This window comes from Musca vetustissima, unplaced genomic scaffold, assembly GCF_032173495.1.
Source record: "Musca vetustissima isolate MV318-11 ecotype Yass unplaced genomic scaffold, APGP_CSIRO_Mvet_v1 utg1381, whole genome shotgun sequence".
Classification (NCBI taxonomy): Eukaryota; Metazoa; Arthropoda; class Insecta; order Diptera; family Muscidae; genus Musca; species Musca vetustissima.
In genome coordinates this window covers 111,363-135,371 of record NW_026878567.1, presented here as the reverse complement: position 1 = coordinate 135,371, position 24,009 = coordinate 111,363, and the positions used below count along the sequence as shown (strand labels likewise).

Below are 24,009 nucleotides of genomic sequence, written 5' to 3'. Positions count from 1 at the left end.
ATAAAAATATGTGTTTGTTTAAAAATTTTTGACGTTTCCTTTCGTCATTCTTCGTTATTGTTTACTTTGTGGTGCAAGTGTTACTCTATTTTCGACTTATTTTGCGAATGCGTTTGCGTGAGCGATACAGAGTACCCAATTGTACTCTTAACGCATTTAGCTTTCGCATCGCACTTGCTTTCGTGACGCAATACAGAGTAACTCGCCAGGTGTATATATTGACGACATCAGCGCAAAGTAAACCGTCACTAACTTCTTTCGGGAACGAAATCTTCAATTATAATCTGCAAAATCCGTCCAAGGCAACAAGTCCACTGTCCATAGGCTTATGGCTACAACCAATACAGGTGGCACAATTTCTCCTGCTATCCTCTTAAAATTATTATTTCATTAACACTAGTTAATATATTAACCATTTTTTTTCTTCTGTTCATGCCCATAGCGTTTTATACGGTCGACTAATCTACGCTGATATTCGGACAATGATCTGTGAGTCAAAGCGCTATTCGCAGAAACTAAGGTGATGAAAAACGCTTCTTTATTTAAATAAATTATACTCATATTTATTTTAACGAATTGTTCATGTTCAAAATCACATTTATTTAAAGTTTTACAGAAGATTTTCTTTCACAATATGAACATTATATAATTACAAAAATAAGAATGTTAAAATGATTCACTATGCAATAAATAAATCAGAGTAAACGAAATACAGTTAGGCATAATAACAAATGCTTTATACATACAATATAAACCAAAAAAAGTAGATGAATAAACATTGGATTACGGCCACAAATGCAAATATGCAAATTTGGGTTCCAGCTAAAGATAGGCACACAACACAATGTTCATTATAATGTATTATTTTTTAACGAAATATTTATAAATTGTTTGCATTTTTTGTTAATATTAAACGAAATTGGTTTAGTTATTACAAATGTATATGTGTATATATCTTTTTTTAAGAAATCTCAAAACTGTGTAAACGTATTGAAGTTGTGTTGTATATGTGTTATATGTATGTTGTTATAGGGAAGATTTCATTTATATTTTATAATTTGTGATATGATTATCAATAATACACATAATATGCATATATGTACGAAATATATAAAATAGACTACTATAAATATGATATCAGTTAACAAAATTAAAAGAGAAAAATAAAATATCAAAAATAAAAATATACTACTTAAATATATGATGGTGGTGGTGTTGCAATAATTTTTTCTAAAATAAAATATTGGTGTAGATATTAATAAATTTACAATAATAATAATAATCATAATAATATTTAATATATATTTATAGAATTATAATAATTAAAAAAAATGCTGATTTTTTATGTAATACCAATAACAAACTTTTTTATACATGATATTCTTTATATTTGTTTCTATGTTCAATTTCAGCGAAGATATCCACACTAAATGATACGATCCTTTTTTTAATACAGAAATAATTCATTCGCTTTTGTCACTCTTACTCGTCGTCGTAGCCGTCTATCTGCATGTTGTATGTGGAACGCTTATAGCGTTGTTGATGTCACCGTACTTACGCCATGCACTAAAATGGTGGGCGGCAATTCAGCTGTCAATTCTGTCAACAATTCCATATAGCGGGCACTGATTTCTCGGAAATTAGGTGAATCGATTGGTGGTGGTGCAGCCAAATATATAAACGATAATGCTGTTTGATCGGAACGTTCACGAATAATTTGATTTGCTCTGTAAGTGAAAATACAATAAAATTTTGGGGTAACTATTTTCATCATCCATTGAAATATTGAGCTGATATGTGGCGCGAGTTCACCCATAAGAACTATAAAAAATGGGTTGAGGCGTAGGATTAGTTGCCCACACTCGAAAAACCCCTCTTACTATGAAAAAGCAAAGAAAAGATGAACGAATTGCTATAATCCGTATAAAAGCGAAGTTCTTCTACGTCAGTTCGATTTGCGCCCATAAGACAAAGATGAACGGATCAAAGACATATTTTACGAGCGCTAAGAAATTTCAGGGCTGCAATGGTCATGACATTAAAATTCTGCTAGGAGATTTCTAGGAGAGATTTTAATGCAAAAATCGGAAGGGAAAATATTTTTGGTCCCACTGCCTCCATGAGGAAACATCCGACAACGACATGAGGTTGATGGTGGTTAGTAGCGCCGAGATGCTTGATATACACAAGGCCACTTGGATTTCTCCCGATCGAACAAGGAAAAATCAAATCGATCATGTTGTGATAGACGGAAGGCCTTCATCCAGTGTTTTAGACGTCCGATCGATCCGAGGAGCGAATATCGATTCGGACCATTACCTTGTGGCTGCCAATGTACGCACCCATCTTAATGTAGCAGCAAAGGTCGAAAAAGCTGCAAACCCAACATATAGCTTGACGAAAGCACTTCTTGACCCGTTAATAGCATAGAATTGCCCACTCACTACAAACTGCAGCAAAAGCTACACCAGGATAACTATAACTGGCACAAGATCAGCAGTTAAAGTCGAAATGGACCTCTCGGAGCCCTTTAATGCCGAACGAGGATTCAGACAAGGCGACAGTTTGTCTTGTGATCTTGTGACCAAGCAGATGGTATCAACGCGCAAGACGTCCAGTAGGACCAACTGTGGAACTTGATAACTACAGCTTCGAGGCAGTCAAAGATTTACATACCTTGGTACCGCCATAAATAAAACTAATGACATCGGTTTTAAAATTCGAAGAAGTGTTGGCCAACAGATGCTACTATGGTCTGAGTAAGCAACTCAAAAGCAAGGCCACCTCCCGCCAGACCAAACTCACACTCTACAAGACGCTGATACTACCCGTACTGTTATATGGATCAGAAGCATGGGTACTTACGCAAGCAGATGAGGCAGCTCTTGGAGTGTTTCAGAGAAAAAAAATCTCCAAAAGATCTATGGGCCGATCTGAGTTGACGGTGAATATCGCCGTCGAATGAACCATGAGTTATACCAGTTATTCTCGGACATCGGCATTGTTAGACGTACTGAGCTGCAGCGACTACGTTGGCTAGGTCATGTTGTGAGAATGGATGAAGATGCCCCAGCCCAAAAGGCATATAAAAGCGAACCAGCTGCTGGTTCACGCAGAAGGGGAAGGCCACGAATAAGATGGAAAAATCAAGTGGAAGACAACATTGCCGAATATGATCTTTCAAATTGGAAGAGATGCGCACAAGACCGACGCGCCTGGAAAATTTTTTTAAGCTCGGCTTATGGAACGAAAGTTCTGTCACAAGCCAGCTAAGTAAGTAAGTAAGTAAAATCAATTTCTTTAAGTTTTAGCCTAGCATCCATGCTTCCCCCAAGCCCAAAATCTTTGGATTTCCAGGAAGTGATTGAGAGATATAAAAGTAGCTACGCCCAATTCATAATTGGCATCGTTTAAGTTCGAACTATGACAATATCTGATCGCCTTTGCCAAATGCTTTCGCCTAAGTATGTACTACGATGGTACAATAATGTCTCCTCTCGTCGTTGTAACACTAATGCCACCAAACTGCTTCTATTAATCATTATTGAGTTAACCAGCTGCCTTGCGATTGGTAGAGATTAATCTGAATTGCTCTCGGCGAATACACCGACTGAGACAGTCATAAAAGCAGCTACACTTTATTGCTAGCTGGCATCGTTTATGGTTAGAACTAGAGCAGTATCTGATCGTCTTCGAACTTCTAAAGTTATTGAAAACATCTTTTGCAATTGCTCTCGCTTATGTTAGTCTTATGACGGTCCAAGACTTTTAACTCTCGTAATATTAATGACCGGGAACTGTTTCTATTAATCATTACCTCTTGATCTAAAAACCAATGAAAGTAGAACAGTGCTCATATTTCATTATTTTGTTATCAAAATAATCAGGGCTTCTCTTTTGAGTACTTTGTTATTAGAACCATTTTCCGTGTTACTCATTATGTTTCTTCTTTTTAATTTTTTAATGGTATGAAAATATTCCACAAATGATTAAAAATCATCTTTCTTACCTTTGCATATACAACAACGAACGATTGATATTATCTTCCGTAACACTTTCTCCGGTGACTTCAGCTGATTGTGTAAATTGTTTCAAGATACGCGAGTGGCGAGTAAATTCCGTATCACGTGCCCATTCTTGAATCTATAAATAAACAACAACAAAAATATATAGACTATTAGTATACAAATTATTGCACATTAATGCTGCGCTCAATATACCTCCATAATTTGGGCATTAATTCTCAGCGATTTAAGTGATTGTTCCAATTTCATGCGTGAGAATATTTCCATTTGTGGCATATTAGGATCATGAGTATCAAATTGTGCTGTGGAATTTGTGTCATTGGTTTCACACAAGAATACACGTAATGTCAAATGTTTCCATTTAGCCAACATAATTACAGCCAATTGCATCATGAACAGAGAGACAACATCGAAAGGATTTTCAGTTTTAGGATCGAAAACATTTATCGGCCATACATCAATATATTTTACATGTTTGCTCCTATAAAGATAATAAAATTAATCACGAACTGAAGAGAGTAAAGAGTCTATTTCTCCTTACTTTGATATAAAATGTTTATCCAAACGATGGAAATGTCGGCACAAACATAAATTCTTCTTCATGCGCAAAATATCACTGATAATCTCTACATATTCGGTAACATCAATGTGTTTCTCCTCGCCATCACGTCGAATGGGGAAATTTTGCATTTCACCCGTATTAAAGCCATCTGTTTTATAGGGCGAGGTTGAACTGTGCAAAAAAATAAGACTAATTAAATACCAATTTTTAATGGATACCAAATATGACACACTTACGTTTGGAAGAAATCTTTGGGTGCTTCGTTATCATAGAATCCCAAAACAATGGTATTTGGTTTCATTGCACCAATACCCGATAGACGTATCAAATGTTGTACACCTTCACGCACCGATTTGGCCAACGTAGTTTCGGCAAATGCCTTAACACGCATGTGATCGACAAAAGATAACCACTGTTTATTATCCTCCAAAGTTTCATCATCAATTTCGGTGTGGCTGCCCACACGTACGTGTCCAATAATGTACAGACCACTCTTTTTCATATCATTGACAAAGTCAACCAAAGGACAACAGGAACGTGGTGAGGAAACCAACAATAACATTTGGGGACGCCAGAATTTTACATGATCTTTACGTGGATCCAACATAAGCAAATATTTACGGACCTGAAAAGTAAAGAACTCATTATTAAAAAATATATTCCATCTAGAAATTATTGACTTCTCTCACCTGATGGAACATAAGAGCCTGTGAAATGGAACCCCATTGTGCCGACTGTGTAGCTGGCGAAAACAGATGCAGGGCAATAACCAACAATAAACACAAAATAATACTTGATGAAGCATAAATGGGATTGATGACAAACATCATCACCAGTGTTCCGATCAAACCAAACAGACAGGTGTGCCAAGAGAAGTACTTAAACAATGGCCGGAAATTGGGTGCTCCCGTCAACTCAATACCCAAGCAAGCCAAATTTGTGGCCAAATATGACAACATAAACAACACCGAATTAATTTGGGCAATCGTATTCAATGAACCAATCAACAGAATACATTCCACCAATACCCAACTGGAAACAACCGCAGCAATGGGATTTCCTTTCCATGTACCCTTTAGAATGAAATTTAAAAATGAACCAAACACCTGATCTTTGGACAACGCCTCCAAAATACGACTGGAACCGATTAAATTACTCAAACCCGTCGAAAATGTCGCTGTCAATATACCAATTGCGGTAAATGGTGGCCAAAAGTTCACGTATAACAGGAAAAGATAATTATTTTGCATTGTTTCGTGAGGTGTCGTGAAGGCCATCAAGAACGATAATATAACATAGGAAACGAAGGTAAATGCAACGGCCGATAATGTTCCCAAGGGAATACTTTTCGATGGACTTTTCAGTTCTCCAGACATATTAGCTCCAGCCATAATACCCGTAACACCAGCAAACAATACACCAAATGTTGTTGCAAAATCAACCATTTTTCCTTTCGATGTATAATCCTGGGTATAACTTTCGCCTAAATTATTGGTTAGCGTTGTGGTATTTAGGCCAGTGTAGATTAATTGTGTTGTATTCGGTAATAGGGTATTTTCATCGGGTGTAGGAACCTAAAATAAAGAAAGAGAAATAAAATTAATATTTGACTGCTATAGGATGCGTCCACAGGTTGCGGATAGTGGGAAACCAAGTAGAAAGAGAGTTCGCTACGAATTAAATGAGAACTCTTGAACAGTTAGCGGGTCTAAGGGAAGCCTCGCCGAAGAACTTGTTCACAGTTGTCACATAATAAGAGAGAGATCAAAATCATTGTGGGGATCATCACTACAAGATTAGATCTCTCACTTCGAAATGGGACTCCAACGGAGAGGATCACTGTCGTCTATGTGAGGACGAAGAGGAGCTAGAAACCATTAAACATATCCTCTGTAGATGTCCATCGCTGAGAGGCAGAAGACACAAACAGTTTGAAAGATATGAAATTGAGAATTTAACTTTTTTCCCCAAAATAGACCCCAATTAGATCATAGGCTTTGTCAAATTGGTTCAAAAATAAATTTCCTTTTACATTTCACCTGTTAATTGCATAATAATTGAAAAATACTCTGCCATTTTTTTACATGCATATTTGACATAATTTGTGAAAAAGATGGCATCTCCACTAATTAAAAACATATGTTTATTGCTAAAGAAAAACTGCGAGGAAACGTAATTTGTATTTGACATTGGAGCTATATCTAAACCTCCAATTTTCACGAAACCTTACACACATAATTTTAGACTAAATTCAGCACGTGCCAAAATTTCATGCAAATTAAAATATATATAAGGACTTTGGTACACCCCTTACATTAAATCGGAGGAAAATATATATGGGAGCTATATCTAAATCTTAACTGATTTTCAGGAAACTTTACGCACATCATTCTAGCCTCAATTTTGTACTCTATGCCAAATTTCGTGCAAACCGAAAGATATATAGGGACATTGGTGCACCATTTACCTAAAATCGGACGAAAATATATATGAAAACTATATCAAAATCTGAATCGATTTTTCTCAATTTCAATAGAGTTCGTCCTTGGACCAAATAAATAAACTGTGCCAAATTTCCTCCAATTCCAATCATAAATGCGACCTGTACTTTGTTTACAATTTAACATGGACAGACAGACGGGCGGACATGCATAAACGACTTAGAAAGTGATTCTATGCATATTCTCAAAAGGAACTGTGCCAAGACAATGAAAACATCCGAAAAGAAGATAAATTACTGCAAGCGTTTTATCGAACGGGACATAAATACCATAACTGGACAAGGATTTTTTTATATGCAAGAATAATTTGGAGTTCATTCAGAAATTTACAAGCAACTACCCGAATAGCGCTGTAAAATACTTCTGAAAAAAAATAATTCCAACTTCGGGTACAAAAGTTGTTTAAAATAACCCCTACTCGAGGGGATCAGAGTATACCAATTTCGAATTTGTTTCTAAATGCGAGAAATCCTTGGCACCATCAAACATAGGGAAGTATCAAGATCGTCCAAAAGGCGACTGTGTCGCAACACACTTTCGAGTAACAAACCACTGCACCCGATCCACTGCAAAATCCAGAACCACGGTTATGATATTAAAACAGTCGTGGGGCAAATCCGAATGTAAATCAGGGTGATCGAATATCAAACCTTCTATTACGACGTATGGGTCTTATCAACCCGAGAGTATGGGTCTCACCAAGACCGACGAGTGGGAATTATTGGCAAAGCTGATCCCGATGTGCACATCAGCGAAATTCATTGATTGTCAGTCAATCGCAAAAAAAAAAACAAAAACCAATATAGATCCATATTATGATATACCCCAAAAACGTGTCCAGTTATTGTGGTGGTCCAAAATGTCCAAAGTGCATTTAATCCGTCGGTTGCGGTTAGACGGACGTTGGCAGAGTGAGACAAGGGTTTTTTTCGGATCGTAGATCCTATCTATGTATTTTCCCTTAATGTACAAATTATACGAAATTTCGGGTAAAATTAGAAAGGAACGATGAAAAAATATGAATATCGAATTCTTGTTTTTGCCACCATATTTAATATCAGTATGAGGAGATCAGAAATGTCTAAGTTTACCATTCAATAACATAAGGACAGAAAGGAGAATATGTTTTACAAAAATATTCCTCATTCGATTTGACTGAAGACATGACATGTCAAAAGTAACCTGCAATAGCCGCAAACAAAGTTATAAAGCTTTGACCTCATGAACTTTAGAGGTCAACAACTGGACCCATGGCAAATTCTTCCTTCTGTGTTCTTATAATGAACTCGTCAATTATTTTCATCCCCATAAGGAATTTTCCACACCCCAAACCATGAGCTCCATTTTGTGTCACATTGTTATCAGTACTTCCGATTGTGCGATTACTACTTCTTAATTCAGGAAGTATGTAAACTATTTGAATACCACAGTTGATTCACACTATATTCAATATCTAGAGAATATTTCCTCGAAATATCTAGAGAATATTTCCTCGACATGTTAATAACATTTAAATACATAACAAATTACTTCCACTTTTTTCGGTATTGACTAAGAAAAAATACCTTTCCAAAACAAAATATTTTTTGAAAGGATTAAATGATAGTGTGTGTTGTTAGATAGAACCAAAAATTGTGACATCATTATTCATTTTAAAATGCATTATTAATATTCTATATCTAGTTTAAAAAAGTCCCGATTGGGCTTTACAACAAAATGATAACATGACCCAAAAAAAAAATAAAGAAATAAAAATTGTAAAATTACAATAAACGATAAAATACGATAAATGATGACTAACAAAATCAATTGTAATATATCATAACCAAAATGTGTTAATAGGTAACACACATATAAATCTTTGTTTTTGAGTAACAGACAAATAAAAAAACTGTTCAAAGCAAAACTTTTCATATACAATTATTGGCGATAAGCTGCCGGGTATTAATGATGATGGACAAACACAAAACAAATGCTACTACAGCCAAATGTGATAACAAAGTGGTAAAAAAGTAAATGCTAATTTTTATACCACAAAAAAATCACATTTTATTTGTTATTATTTATTTCTTTTGGGTTTCTCGTGCTTCTATAAAAACATAATAAGAAAAATAAAACTAAAAATAAAATCTGTACTTAATACAAATTAAATCACTTACCAGTTTTGGACCTTCAGCCAAAAAGCTTATGTAGGTGGCCAACAAACACACTGTCACAATGCCCAAAATTAATACCGAGGTTTTGGCAAACAGTGAAGCTCCGATAAGGCATACCAGCAGCATTAAGGTATTTATTAAAGTACAAAATAGGAAACGCCACCATGAGCCATCGGGTAAAAAACCTGCTTCACCGGAGAAATAACCACCGGGCCCAAAGTTATTCATAATACCTTCAACACAACCCGATATGGCCATAGCACTACCAACCACATTGGCCAAAAAGAATAGGGTGCCAATAGAGCCACCAAATTCAAGACCCAATGTACGACTTATCATAACTATAAGAAATACAAAAACAAATATTTTAAAATTATTAAAGCCTATACGATTGGATTCGTGATAGTAATAACTTACAATATACACCTCCGCCCTCGATCGCACCATTGGTGGAAATTGCGCATACGGAAGCTACTGTGAATAGTAATATAATGTAGGCGATTACAAATTGCAAAAGTGTTACATATAGACCGGCATTGCCCACAATAAAACCTAAAATAAAAAAATAAGATTATAAGCTTGAGTTGAAATAATATTGATAACGATTTTAATTCTTTAATAAAGCATGAAAGTATAATTTATATAATAGTTATCACAATATAAATATTATTGTAAGGTCATTTGAAAAACTGATATAAAATTATTATTTTTTCGGATATACAACATATATTGAAGATCGTCTTATATAGAAGACAATTTTTTAACAATAGAATTCCAGAAAAGACAAGTAAAGCCTTTTAATAAACTGCGTTCTCATATGAGCACAATACACGAAAAATTTCCTACAAAAAGTCCTAAAATCTATAGAAGTCATATACAGTACGCTATGTCAAGTTTAATGCAAATCGAAGGATATAAAGGGACTTTGTTGTACTATTTACAATAAATCGGACGGAAATATATATGGGAGCTATATCTAAATCTGAACCGATTTTTACGAAACTTAGCACACATCATTCTAGATTTCATTCAGTACGCTGTCCAGAATTTCGTGCAAATCGAAAGATATAAAGGCACAGAGTTTAGTAAAAAAGGCAATTTGTATTTTAACCCTCGGATAGTTTTGTCTGTCTTTAAGCAAAAACAAAAACATCAATTGTAACGGTACATAGGATAACCGAAAAATCGCAAGGAAAGAGAGTCATTTTAAATGTCGAATATATTCGGCAAAAACACTGAAAGGGTTAAATCGGACAAAACTATATATGGGGGCTTTATCTAAATCTGAACCGATTTTTCCCAATTTCAATAGGGTTCGTCCATGGCCAAATAAATGAGCTGTGCCAAATTTCATCCAATTCGAATCATAAATGCGACTTGTACTTTGTTTACAATTTAACATGGAAAGACCGACGGACGGATGGACATGCATAAATCGACTTAAAAAGTGATTGTATGCATATTCTCAAAAGGAACCATGGGTCTATCTCGTTTCTCTTTGCCTGATATAAACATGTACACAAAGACATAATACCCTGTACCAAAGTGTGGTGAAGGGTATAACAAATACCTTCAAAATACGCAATTATGTGGAATTATGTCAAAACATGGACCTACATTACAAAATTTTCTGTGAAGAAGTTCTTGACTCTCCAAGATCACGGATTTTCAAATTGCCATACCATTCGACTCGGACAATCAAAAAAAGAAAAATACGTAAATTAGCAAGGGATATTTATATCAGAGATATTTCAAAACATGGACCTATACCCTTTTTCATCCTACGAGTGTTCGCAATGTATATATGTATGTGCAAAATGTCAATGCTCTATTTAAAATTTTGTGAGTTCTATTAATTTAAGCATTTGAGACAGTTCTGCAAGGAAAGGTGTCAACAGAGACGCTTTTAGAAAGTTCAGATGTATTTTGTAAATACAGATGCACTGGATAAGTACAGATGCACCTGATAAGTATAGATTCACCTGATAAGTACAGATACACTTGATAACTGTAAATTCGGTCCAATTGGTGTAAATCCATCAGCAAGGGTAGATATTACAATTTCTCTATATCAGTTCTGGATGGGGTTGAATTGGAATTTTATTTAAAATTAAAATCACAAAGGAACGTCGTCTAATTTTCCTATTCATACAAGAATGTTCCGTTCGGTTAGATGTGACCTCGTCCCTTGAGATAATCCAGTTGATGCCTTCTGTTATGAAGCTTGGGTAATGTTTTAATTAAATTAAATTAGTTTTTAGTATTAGTTTTGTTTCAAAACTAATACTAAAAACTAATTTCATTTTAAATGAAATCGTTTTATTGAGAAATACGTTTTACTGTGTTGCTAGTATTGGTCATTTGAATTCAAACGCAAAATTCTCGCAAATTGTTTGTTCAAGAATTGTCCTCTGAAATACTCCATATTTTGAATTATTAAGAATTTAATAATTACAATTTCTTTATTGCGTATAATATGGATATTTGTACAATTTAATATGTGGGTATTGGGACATTTTACATCTTTCGGCAAAATGTTCTGTGAGTCTGTTGATTTTTTTTGAATAGTCTCAAAATCCGTCAAACAGTGTAATCGTTGTGTAGAATATTGCTATATCATTTATGTACAGTATAAAAAAGGGCCCAATACGGAGCCTTGCGGAATACCCGTATTTATATCCCGTTGGCTAGAAGAAACTCCCTTTAAAGAAACAAACTGTGAACGATCAGAAAGGTATAAATATATTAACTTACATGCAGATCTATCAAACAGAAAATTATTTTCAACTTCTCAATTACCGATATGTAATCTACCTTGTCGAAAGTCTTTGACAAATCAAGAGCTACAAGCACACCAAAATTACCAACATCATAAAAAGTTTGAAGGTGTAATGTCAATGGCCTCGAAAACGGAAATTTCGGCTTCAAAATGTCAGCATCCAGCTTAGTTGAATGCGGTGGAAATATCGAAAAATCTTACATTAGAACTATATTGCCAATATTGCCTTAAGGTTTTCAAGCAGAGTAACTTGAAACATAAAAGATACTTCAATGCATTAATTATTTATGTGTATGAGTTTGACATAATTGACGACATGCTTTTTCGATACTTTTCAAAATAACCTAGACTTGTACTGAGATCGACCAACCAAGTCACATAAATACAGAGTTGTCCTATTTAGATATCAAATGTGATATAATGACCGAAATTTATCATATTTCCAAAATAACATAACCAAGTCATAGGTAACAACTAAAGAACCGACGACATGGACTTAACACATTACATTTGACGACGACGACGACCAAAGTTATTTCAACAGCGTAGTATACCTTCATTATGTACATAATCGCCTAATGCCCAACACAGTGTCATCAATCAATGAATTGGAATGACTAACACCACCAACCAATAACCTCATTAGCTGCGAAAATAGAACGACGACAACAACAAAACAAATAAAAGAGTAACGATCATTAAAAATTTATAAAAATTGTTTTCAAATATTATTTGAAAAAAATGGAACTTACCAACACGAATAAATACCAAAGCACTAAACATGGATAATGCCACAGGACTAAAGACGCCCGCAAATGTACCCAATGTTCGACCGCTACGGTCAGGATCTTGCATTCCGAATTCAACATAGCCATTTTCGTTGGCATTCTGTGACGGCGGCCTCCTCTCCACACTGTTATTTGAACCGAAAAGTGTTCCAAATGAACGCATCATCGATGATGCCCTGCCAGCGGTACGCGGAGCAGCAATTGGTGCCGTTTCTGGATCACCATTAATACTAGTCTGTGAATTCATTGTTCGGCTTTTATTTTTTACAACACCATGCACAAAACAAAGGCCACCAACACCAGACAGCTGTTGGATCTCAAAACACTGAACTAGATCGAAGTAGTTACAAGTATCGCTGGCTTGGCTTTTTCCCTTATTAAACAAATAAAGAAAACAAGACGCCCACTAATGCAAATTTATAATCATCAACAAAAAACTACAATAGCTTTTATGTGGAGATGACGACAACAGTATCGCCGCTGCTGCTAACGACGTCGCCGCCACCGCTACTTTTTTGTGTATGGTGTGGTTGTTGTATTTTGGATACCAGCAAATGATGCTGTTTCTTTTTGGTTTAATTCTTTTTATTCGACTGGCTGGTTGGCTGATTAATAATTCACAAACACCACTCGATGAAGAAGACAACAACTACAAACAGCTGCTGGTTTAGTTAGTAAAAATTTGCAATGCACAGTAACAACAAAATTTTAATTTGGCATGTAATTTTCGTCGTTTTGAAGCAAGAGAAAGCGCTGCTGCTGCTGCCTTAGGCAATTATTTTCACTATTCCACTATTTTCTCATTGTCACTATATTCGCGTGTCTTCACTTAGCAAAAAATTGTTCTATTTTCCACGGTTTGAAATTGTTTAGCTATTTTCTTTTTTCTTGTGTTTTTTTAGTCAATGCGTCATCCGTTTGTTTATTTCTTTTCGCACAAAAAAACTGACGTTCCGTCACATATGTGAGATCCAATAAGAATAAAACAAAACTGGATTTGCTTATTTTGATGGCGGAGTTTGTTGTGGGGCCGTCAGACATCAATGTTAATGATTGGATTTGACGGCGACATGTGTTGTCAGTTCTTGGTTGACGGCTTATTTTGAAAAATGCGACGGCGTTGTTTAATGCATATTAGGGGTATAAGCAACACATTGCATATATTATTTGTGCTTTAATGACTGCTAGTGTGAGCAATCTATCCCCCAGGACATGGAAAAGGCCTAAAGGTTTACATGAAATTTATCCAAAAATGAATTAATTATCAGAATTTTCCGAAGCCAACAGGTGATGAAATCATCCATTGATCTTGCTCTACTGCGCTCGTTAATAGAGCTGCTGATGGACTCATATTTTCGGCATTCAAAAATTATGTGATCTGCGGTTTCCTCAACGTTATAAAGATCGTTTGGCTGCTTGATCTGCTGCTTCTTTAATAAAAATATTTGAATGCCATTGAATGTAATGTAGCTCAATTTCACCATCTATTTGCTTCGCCAGCTCAACTAGCTCTTCCACCAGTGAATTCCCCTTCCCACCATTCTTAAAGGGCTAAACAGAATGTTCGCGTTGAGCGTTTGTTGTTATCGCGTTAACGCACGCAAAAAGTTATCGTTTCCTTGTGGTTGTTGTATTTTCGATAAACGCGAGCATTCTGCTTAGCCCTTAAGGGCGAAACAGAATGTTCGCGTTGAGCGTTTTTTCTTATCGCGTTAACGCACGCAAAAAGTTAAAATATATTTAACTCCGAAGCGCAGCGCACAACAACTTCGAGCGTTTGTGTTATCGTTTCATTGTGGTTGTTGTATTTTCGATAACACATAACGCAACGGATGGCTCAACGCGAGCATTCTGCTTAGCCCTTTAACCGTCAAAATGTCACTGAGACTATCCGTTAGCACAGCTATTTTCTTTAAAGCATTGTTTATTGAAAACTCCAGTACTTTTATAATCGAAATAATAATTTCGAATATGAAAAAAGAACTTATAATTACATGGCATAATTACACAAGGTAGTCTCATGCAGGCATATAATTCCAATTTTATTCATAATAATACGTTTACATTTAACCAAATATCGTGGGTTTCAATTGTCAATTCCTTTGAATATATGTCAAATAAATCCTCATAGAGTAGGTTAACCCACTAAAAAGTTGTAATGTATATGCCGTTTCAGTTTTTAGCAAAGCTTTAAAGGATTTTGGGATCTATCTGGACGAAAAAAGTTAAACGGCAGATGGATTCAAAAGTATGGAACTGGAATTTGGCATCTGTCAAACTTGGTTAGTTTTGGGGGTTACTAATGTGGCTGCAGCACTCTGAGATCGTCAGGTCCATTGTGATCATCCACGAAAAGAAAAATATATGGGGAGAGAAAAGAAGGGGGATTGAGAGAGATGCGAGCTTAAAAGAAAGTATGAGAAGGTAAGTATGATATAGTATCGATGGCTATATAGATCGAACAGAAAATATATTACGTGCCAAGGTTTTACTTTCTTAACCAATTTAGGATTCTAATGATGCTGTAGATTAGAGCAGATTCCGTCGTTGAGAAGAAACTAAGACTCGGTGGAAAGTGAGCACACACTAGTCTGTGCCGTGTGTAGGCCAGGACTGGACAGCGACACAGGAGATGCTTAATTGCCTCCGTCTCATCCTCGTCAAAGCAGAGTGTACAGTAATCAGTAACATCATGGTACCATTTACTACTAAAGGCCCTGATATTGCAATGACCAGTAATGATTCCTGTCATTACTCTTATTTCAGCTTTGCTCAGGTTCAACAGTCAGTGCGTCCTTTTGGTGGACATTGCATCTAGTTCCGATAAAGATGGCATATGGGTGGTTTGACTAAGATATCAATCGCTAGATCTGTAGATTGAGATCCTCGTCTAGCTAATTCGTCTGGTCTTTCATTACGCATGATATCACGGTGTCCTGGTACCGAACTCAGCCGATAGCTGTAAGTAAGTTCTTCCAAAACTGTTCTACACTTGAGGACGGCGTCAGATTTGATGGCTTTATGAGCGGCTTGACTATCCACAAATATAGTCACTGGCTCAAAGATATCTGCATAACTCTGCTGCCTTCCAAATCGCAAAGATTTCAGCATGGAAAACACTACTGTTGCTATCCAGATTGTAGGTAAGCTCAAGGCCTAGCCTTTCACAGTAGACGTCAGCCCCTGCACCTTCTTTCATTTTGGATCCGTCTGTATAGGATCAGATATATACTCTACGAGGAAAATTGAAGCATGCCAGGTTTGATTTTATCTGGTCCTGGCGATTTGTATGTTTTGAATGTATTGACTGCCAAGCGTATCTTATTTCTGTTAAAAACCTTGCAATGAGATCCAAACCTAGAGTCGCGAGAGGCTGAGTGTCATCACATTTACTGTTGATGGTATCCACATCTTTGCAACCTGAGAAATGGTTCTCAGCTAGAAGACTAAGAGTTTCAGAACCAAAGTTACGCTCCATCTTGTTCCTTGATACTCCCGACAGATTTCGGATCCTTGGATAGTAATCTTCGAAACCTAGCGGAGAATGACGCCCGTCAGATTGTTCACGGCTCCATTGAGTTCCACAGCTGTTTCTACGTTTGTATTAAGAGTCATCTGGGAATTCGTTAGATCCGTGTATTTTTCCCAGTTTGCTCTCCTCGGATTTCTATAAGGCTTTTGTCTAGCTCCGTCAAAAGAGACCTCGAAGAAAATCTTCTAATGATCTGAAAAAGAACGTCATCTAGATTTGAGAGGGATCAGTCAATGATCTCCTCTCTATCCCTAATTTAAAGGTCCTATAGCTACCCTATTACATATACGAAAATTATAGGATTGAATAAAATCGAAAATAGACTCACCACTCGATTAACGAAATCTAGAAATATATTCTTAAAGTACATGGGAAAACATGATATAGGGCTGTTGCATCATTTAATTCCTAAAACCGGTACACTGCTACGTTATTTACCATGCAAAAATAAATGACCCTTCCAGTGTCATATGTGCTTCTACATTCTTGTTCACACATGCCCTTCATCATGATCTAAATAAAAATTAGCTGACTGTTTTTTGTAAACAAATTAAATTATAAATTTACGCAATTGATATTTGAAAGTGGAAAGAAAAAATGATATGTTCCTGCAATGTTTTGATCGTATAGTGAGTAAAAATCCCTCATGAACACAAAAATACTTTAAAACAAATTATTTGTCTTTTCATCTTTTGCTCTTGCAAATGTTGGTTCTTTGTGAGGGAGATGTATTTTTTCTTACAAAAGCTACGTTGCATCTCATTATGCTGAGCTTCAAACATAGATCTAAAATATTGATTTACATGTTTACAAAAAAGGGTTAAAAATTACAATAAAGATAATCACGCAATTAAAGTGTGTACTCACCTTTAACACAAATTGTAGTGTCTCCACATCACTGATGTTTATTTTATTATCGATAACAACAATCCGATAGTTGTTCTAAACAAAACAAATTGCTTGTACTAAAAACGTTTGTCGAAGCAGAGCAGTCGCTGCACTTTACTTGCAAAGCAAAAGTTTACATTTTCCATATCCAATTGTTTTTCCTCGGGAAAAAAACAATTTAAACAAAAATTTCAATGGGTGGCGGTGATAGAAAACATCGTTCCCGTTCACGCGAAAGAGAACGTTCGCGTGATCGGGATCGTTCACGCGAACGAGACCGTTCTCGTGACAGGGAACGTGAACGTCAGCGGGATTCTCGTGGTGGCGGTGATCGGAGAACGGCACGTCATTCCAGATCTCGTTCTAAGGAACGTTATACCAGTGGCAGAGGAGGTGCCGGCGGTGGCGGTAGATCTCCTGAGCGGTCATCAAATCGCGAACGAAATCGTGACCGATCAAAATCCCGTGAACGCCAAAGGGATTACGAGTCCTCGCGAAGCCATGACAAGAGACGCGATGAGAGTAGAGGAGGTGATAAACCATCCAAGGATGTAATCATAATCGAAGATGATGAAATGGCTGCAGAAGAACAAAAGAAAGATAAGCAGAAAAAGGTTGAACCACTCTCCTTGGAGGAGTTGTTGGAAAGAAAAAAGAAGGAAGAAGAAGCACGCAGTAAACCCGTCTTCTTGACCAAAGAACAACGAGCCGCCGAGGCTTTAAAACGTCGGCAGGAAGAAGTTGCAGCAATGAGAGCAGGCCAACCCAGTGGTAGTAGGGCTGGATTTTCCGGAGCACCTTCATCCAGCAGTGCAGCTGATAACAGTTTCAGTATATCAGCCCGCCGGGTGGATAGAAACGACCGAGGAGGTCGGGAGAGAGAAAAGGAAAGAGACAGAGAACGTGAATCACGACGAGCAGATGATCTGTCACAAAAGGATAAAGAAAAGGAGTTGGAAGCCATTCGGGAACGTTATTTGGGCATTGTTAAGAAGAAGCGGAGGGTAAGGCGTCTGAATGACCGTAAATTCGTTTTCGATTGGGATGCTGCCGAGGATACCTCCGTTGATTACAACAACCTCTACAAGGAAAGACATCATGTCCAGTTCTATGGTCGTGGTAATGTTGCCGGTATAGACATCAAGGAACAGAAGCGTATGCAAAGTCAATTTTATGGTGATCTGCTGGAAAAACGTCGTACGGAAGCGGAAAAGGAACAGGAAAAAGTCCGCCTCATTAAAGTCAAGCGTAAGGAAGAAAAACAAAAATGGGATGATCGTCATTGGTCCGAAAAGGATATTGACGAAATGACTGAACGTGATTGGCGTATTTTCCGTGAAGATTACAATATAACCATAAAAGGTGGGAAAATCCCCAATCCGATACGCAGTTGGAAAGAGTCCGGTTTCCCCAAGGAACTTTTGGAAATTATTGACAGTGTGGGCTATAAAGAGCCAACGCCCATTCAAAGACAGGCTATACCAATTGGCTTACAAAATCGTGATATTATTGGTGTTGCCGAGACAGGTTCGGGTAAAACATTGGCTTTCCTTATACCGCTGTTGGCATGGATTCAATCGTTGCCGAAAATTGAACGACTCGAAGATGCCGATCAGGGTCCGTATGCCATCATTATGGCACCTACACGTGAATTGGCCCAACAAATCGAAGAAGAAACTGTGAAATTTGGTCAGCCCTTGGGTATACGAACGGTGGTCGTTGTGGGTGGTCTGTCACGTGAAGAGCAAGGTTTTCGTTTGCGTATGGGCTGTGAAATTGTCATTGCCACACCGGGTCGTCTTATCGATGTTTTGGAAAATCGTTACTTGGTCTTGAATCAGTGTACCTATATTGTATTGGATGAAGCTGATCGTATGATTGATATGGGTTTCGAACCGGATGTACAGAAAATTTTGGAATATATGCCGGTGACAAATCTGAAACCGGACACCGAAGAAGCTGAGGATGCAAGTAAATTGATGGAGAATTTCTATTCGAAAAAGAAATATAGGTGGGTAGAGAGAGGAGGGGGAAAATGGAAAAAAAATTGTGGAAATAATTTTGTTTTTTTCGTTTCAGGCAAACTGTGATGTTTACAGCCACTATGCCACCCGCAGTTGAACGGCTTGCCCGTTCATATTTGAGACGTCCTGCCACTGTGTACATTGGTTCTGTTGGCAAACCAACCGAACGTACCGAACAAATTGTCTACATGATGGGCGAAAACGACAAACGCAAGAAATTGATTGAAATTCTCAAGCGGGGTGTCGATCCACCGGTTATTATTTTCGTCAATCAAAAGAAAGGTGCCGATGTTTTGGCCAAAGGTTTGGAAAAATTGGGCTACAATGCATGTACACTTCACGGTGGCAAGGGTCAGGAGCAGCGTGAATATGCTTTGGCTTCTTTGAAATCGGGTAGCAAAGATATATTGGTGGCCACCGATGTTGCTGGCAGAGGTATCGATATTAAGGATGTCTCATTGGTTATTAATTACGATATGGCCAAGACCATCGAAGATTATACACATCGTATCGGTCGTACGGGCAGAGCAGGCAAAAATGGTGTGGCCATTTCGTTTGTTACCAAGGATGATAGTGCGCTGTTCTATGATTTGAAACAGGTGGTAATGGCAAGTCCGGTATCGGTTTGTCCACCGGAGCTAATGAATCATCCCGATGCTCAACACAAACCGGGCACAGTGGTGACGAAAAAGAGACGAGAGGAAAAGATTTTCGCATAAAACAATTGGCGGGAAGTAAATGGAAAGATAGAAGTCCGAGGATTAGAAAAATATGATCAATAAATGTAGTATCCAACACTCGGAGGAGTTTGTTTTTTAAACAAATTATTATTTTTTTCTATTCTATCTTATTAATCTTAAAAATAAGGCATGTCGACTATCTTTCGACTCAAATGGTAGGTATTTATCGTAGAAATTCAGCACCACCTCTTCCATTTTAAAACCAAATTTTTGATAGAGTACAACGGCAGGATTTGTGGCTGATACATGTAGGGTTATGTCCTTGGTCATACAAGTCTGAAATCAAAGATAAAAAACAAACTTTTAAATATATAAAAATCTTGAAATGGAAAAACCGGACCAACCTGTATTAAATGATATAACATAAAGGTGCCAATGCCGCTGCGCCTCCAGCCGGGCCTCACCGCCATAAATGATATATAAGCCTCATTGAAACCCACGTCAGGTACAAGAAACCCGCAACCAACCACAAGTTTCTTATATAGGGCAACTACACTATAATCGGGATAACTTAAACATTCGGACACTAAAAAAATAAATTATACGGTATTAGTTTTAAATCCCCCTAACATAATAGTGGAAGGGACTTACTATCAATTCCTGGCCAAAATTCCGTTTGTAATAATGAATTAACAGCAGCTATGTGATTTGGCCGAACATAACAAAAGTCTATGGGTGCACGAGATGGATATTTGTGATTGACCTTATATTGTAATTCACACATAAGCTGTTGAAAAAATGATCACAAAATTAAAATTTAATTTAATTAAAAAATCATTTAATATTAAATTACCCTTACCTTTAAAAATGGTGGGAAATATTTATTATTACGAAATATATACGGATGCAATATCCTTTGTGTATAGGGAGATTCAAAGAATTCACATTCAAAGGAACCAGCAATGCGGGCGTGAAATGATCGCTTCTGTTCCTTTGAAGATAATGAAATTAACTGTAATCGAAAAAAATACAGAATTTAAATTATAGAAAGGAAATAGTTTTATTTTAATTTTAATAATTACCTGATAGCGATCTATATGCCGTGTTTTATCATTTTGCACCTTCGTCAAATGTCTACCATTGACATAATCATCTAAATTAAATATCGGTTTGCCATGAGCCCTTTTCCATTCCCTTATACATAGTTTACGATAAAATCTCCGCACAAATGATGGTATACGAATTTTACACTTTTCTTCAAGGGAAAATATGTGGCGTAATTTTCGCAGCAGTTCCTTTTCTTCGTATTCACTCATGCGGGTTAAACTGTAATTAAGAAATAGACAATTAAAAATTAGAATAGGACAGAAGGTGAAATGACAATTGTTCTGCATAGAGACCACAGATCTTTATATAGACCAATTAGTCTGTATAGAAACCACATGTCTTTATATAGAACAATTGGTCTGTATAGAGGCCACAGGTCTTTATATAGACCAATTGGTTTGTATAGAGACCATAGGTCTTTATATAGATCAATTTGTTTATGTAGAGTTTGGTACATAAAATAATTTAATCTACTTACTCTACATTACTTTGTTGTTGTGCTTCACTTGAACCCTCACCAGCCAGTTCTTCCTCTTCATCAGAATCTCCCGTGTGTCTTTCCACCAACCATGGCCATTGACGTCTTGGTTGTTTGGTAAATAAACTAGGTTTACAGTCTTTTAATAATGTTTGTATATCTTCATCATTACATTTATCATCTGGGGTTGCATGTGTTACATCCTCATCATCAGCATCACTATCGTGAGGTTTTTCATTTACAATTTTATTATCATTTAATTCGGTATCCGATTTTAATTCCTCTTTTATAATTTTCCCAATTTTAATGGGACTGTGTGATGTGGTTTTATTACTTCCATTACCATCATTTAGTAATTGTTGGAAATTTGTAACCTGTATAATACGTGGTTGAAATTCATCATTATCATCATCATCCTCATCGTCGTCGTCCTTATTGTTATCCGATTCTTCATCTTCCGTTTGTTGTTGTATTGTTTTTAATGTTTGTTGAACTGGTTGTTGTTGTTGCGGTTGGGGTTGTGCTTGTTGAATTGGTTCAGTATATGTTACATTTGTTACCGCACTAGATGAGTTTGTATTATCGGTATCCAAATTAGATGTTTCAATGGGGAGTGGATTTTGAAAACTTGTAGTTTCGGGAATAGAGGATTGACTGCAAGAAAATACAAATTTTAATTGGATTCCAATTGAAAAATGTTTATATTCCTACTCACATTGGCAAATCAATTGCCGGAACATTGATATTTTTTCCATATCCCATTCCAGCCGAATTTCCGCTGTAAATATTTGTGACCTCCGGTTCGTGTTGCGTAAATTGTGTATTATTAAAGAAACTATTTAATTTATCATTAAGTAATAGTTGAGCATTGAAATCATTATATAAATGACCATTCAAATCCATTGGTTGAGATTTAACTGGGGCTGGTATATTTTCAAGAAAGTTGGCATTATCTGTACTTGCTTCTAGCAGCGGCATCATATCATTTTTCCCTGCACACTCGACTAAAGGTTCGGGTGCAATATTTGGTAGACTATTAAACATATTTAAATCATCACTGGCCAAACTTTCAGCTAAGAAATCCATTAAACTCGATTGAACGGTATTCAGGGGCATTGTTGGATCTTCAAGTGGCATGAGATTATTTGGCGGTGGTATTTTATTTAACAAATGATCATCTTCCAGGACATCTAGCTGTTTGGCAACTTTCGGCTTGCGACCCATATATGGCCTAGAAATGTGAAGGGGAGCAAATATCAATATTAAAGAAAAAATCATGAGAATTATTTCATTGTTTCAATTTAATAACTTACATCATCCGACTGCATGTATATTTCGCAATTAATTCATCCTCTGAATCTGCACTTTTAATACGTTTCGAATCCTGTTCATTGTTCGATGTATCACTGCCATAATCATCTTCCTTTTGGCGTTTATCATTACGAATTTGTTGACGTTCCAAGCACTGTTGTTCATCTAAAAATAAGGTTTAAATAAAGGTTGATAGTTTCTTCCTGAAAATTTCGATGGAATAATCCATTTGGAGACCCGATGGTCCATTGTGTAGAACCCCTGTTACTAGAAAAGTTTCGTTCTTTTCTGTTTACTTACAAATACTAAAAATGTACTTTGGAGTTTTGTTGTCAAGAGTAAGCTTCCACCAACCAGTTTCTTCAAATAGGGCTTGGCCAGATGTAAAATACTTAGGACTGAAAAAGATGTATTGTATTAAAAGTTTAATCATAAATAATAATCACCGACTCACCTATTATGTGATAATGCTCCCGATATTGAACCCGTCCATTTTTTCCGTCTCTTACTACAATAACAAAATCAAATAATAATTATCTATCATTAAAAAAAAGAAACCAACATATCACACTCCACTCTACTCACACTGTTGGATCAAATAGATAATCCCAATTCTTATCTATAAAATTGACAATATGTGTCCTCCAATGGAAATACCCGTGACGACTTAAACCCTTCGATTTGATCGATAGATTATACAAAGTCAACGTTATAACCAATAGCCACGGCATACGCTGCCGCACATATTTCTCATGCGTTCCCGTAATGATTTCACTTGACGTGGACGGTCCATCGTATTGGGCTTGCATACATTTGGCACATGTAAAATCGAAAAAGACATCACCCATTAAATCACCCGGTCTGGAACGTCGCAAACACTTGACATGTACATCGCCGCCACATTCCGAACAATGTAAATAATTGTCATCGTTGATGTTCAGCGAACAATAGGAGCATTGCAATGTTGTCATTGGTTTTTATGTGAATATTTCTTATTTGTTATATTTACATTAAAAAAATCCGCGTCTGTCGTTTCGACAAACAAACAAATCACGCCGTTTTATTTGTTTATTTTTGTTGGGAATGCGGTGATGGCATTTTATCGATACAAATTGTTATCGATTTTGATACTTGTTGCAAAGTCCAGACGATGAGTGGCATGTCAATAGATCAATTTG

The 24,009-nt window shown here is 36.5% G+C and overlaps 3 protein-coding genes across 3 annotated transcripts; 1 reads left to right on the top strand and 2 right to left on the bottom strand.

Moving 5' to 3' along the window:
• Positions 1-1,517: 1,517 nt before the first annotated feature.
• On the bottom strand, positions 1,518-13,069 carry LOC133323308 (solute carrier family 12 member 9). Its single transcript, XM_061532248.1, has 9 exons — positions 12,776-13,069; positions 9,662-9,796; positions 9,248-9,585; positions 5,277-6,161; positions 4,824-5,212; positions 4,567-4,758; positions 4,221-4,506; positions 4,010-4,143; positions 1,518-1,727 (listed from the first exon to the last, which is right to left on the bottom strand). Exons 1-9 carry the CDS (start codon positions 13,056-13,058, stop codon positions 1,529-1,531), a joined length of 2,841 nt encoding a protein of 946 aa, XP_061388232.1. The 5' UTR covers positions 13,059-13,069; the 3' UTR covers positions 1,518-1,528.
• Positions 13,070-17,423: 4,354 nt separating this feature from the next.
• LOC133323314 (probable ATP-dependent RNA helicase DDX23) lies at positions 17,424-19,974 on the top strand. Its single transcript, XM_061532254.1, has 2 exons — positions 17,424-19,242; positions 19,311-19,974. The coding sequence occupies exons 1-2, from the start codon at positions 17,426-17,428 to the stop codon at positions 19,972-19,974; spliced, it is 2,481 nt and encodes an 826-aa protein (XP_061388238.1). The 5' UTR covers positions 17,424-17,425.
• Positions 19,975-20,097: 123 nt separating this feature from the next.
• On the bottom strand, positions 20,098-23,802 carry LOC133323312 (cysteine-rich protein 2-binding protein). Its single transcript, XM_061532253.1, has 11 exons — positions 23,417-23,802; positions 23,286-23,339; positions 23,132-23,229; positions 22,834-22,996; positions 22,236-22,751; positions 21,521-21,739; positions 21,018-21,261; positions 20,795-20,947; positions 20,587-20,722; positions 20,340-20,521; positions 20,098-20,271 (listed from the first exon to the last, which is right to left on the bottom strand). Exons 1-11 carry the CDS (start codon positions 23,800-23,802, stop codon positions 20,098-20,100), a joined length of 2,325 nt encoding a protein of 774 aa, XP_061388237.1.
• Between the last annotated feature and the right edge of the window lie 207 nt (positions 23,803-24,009).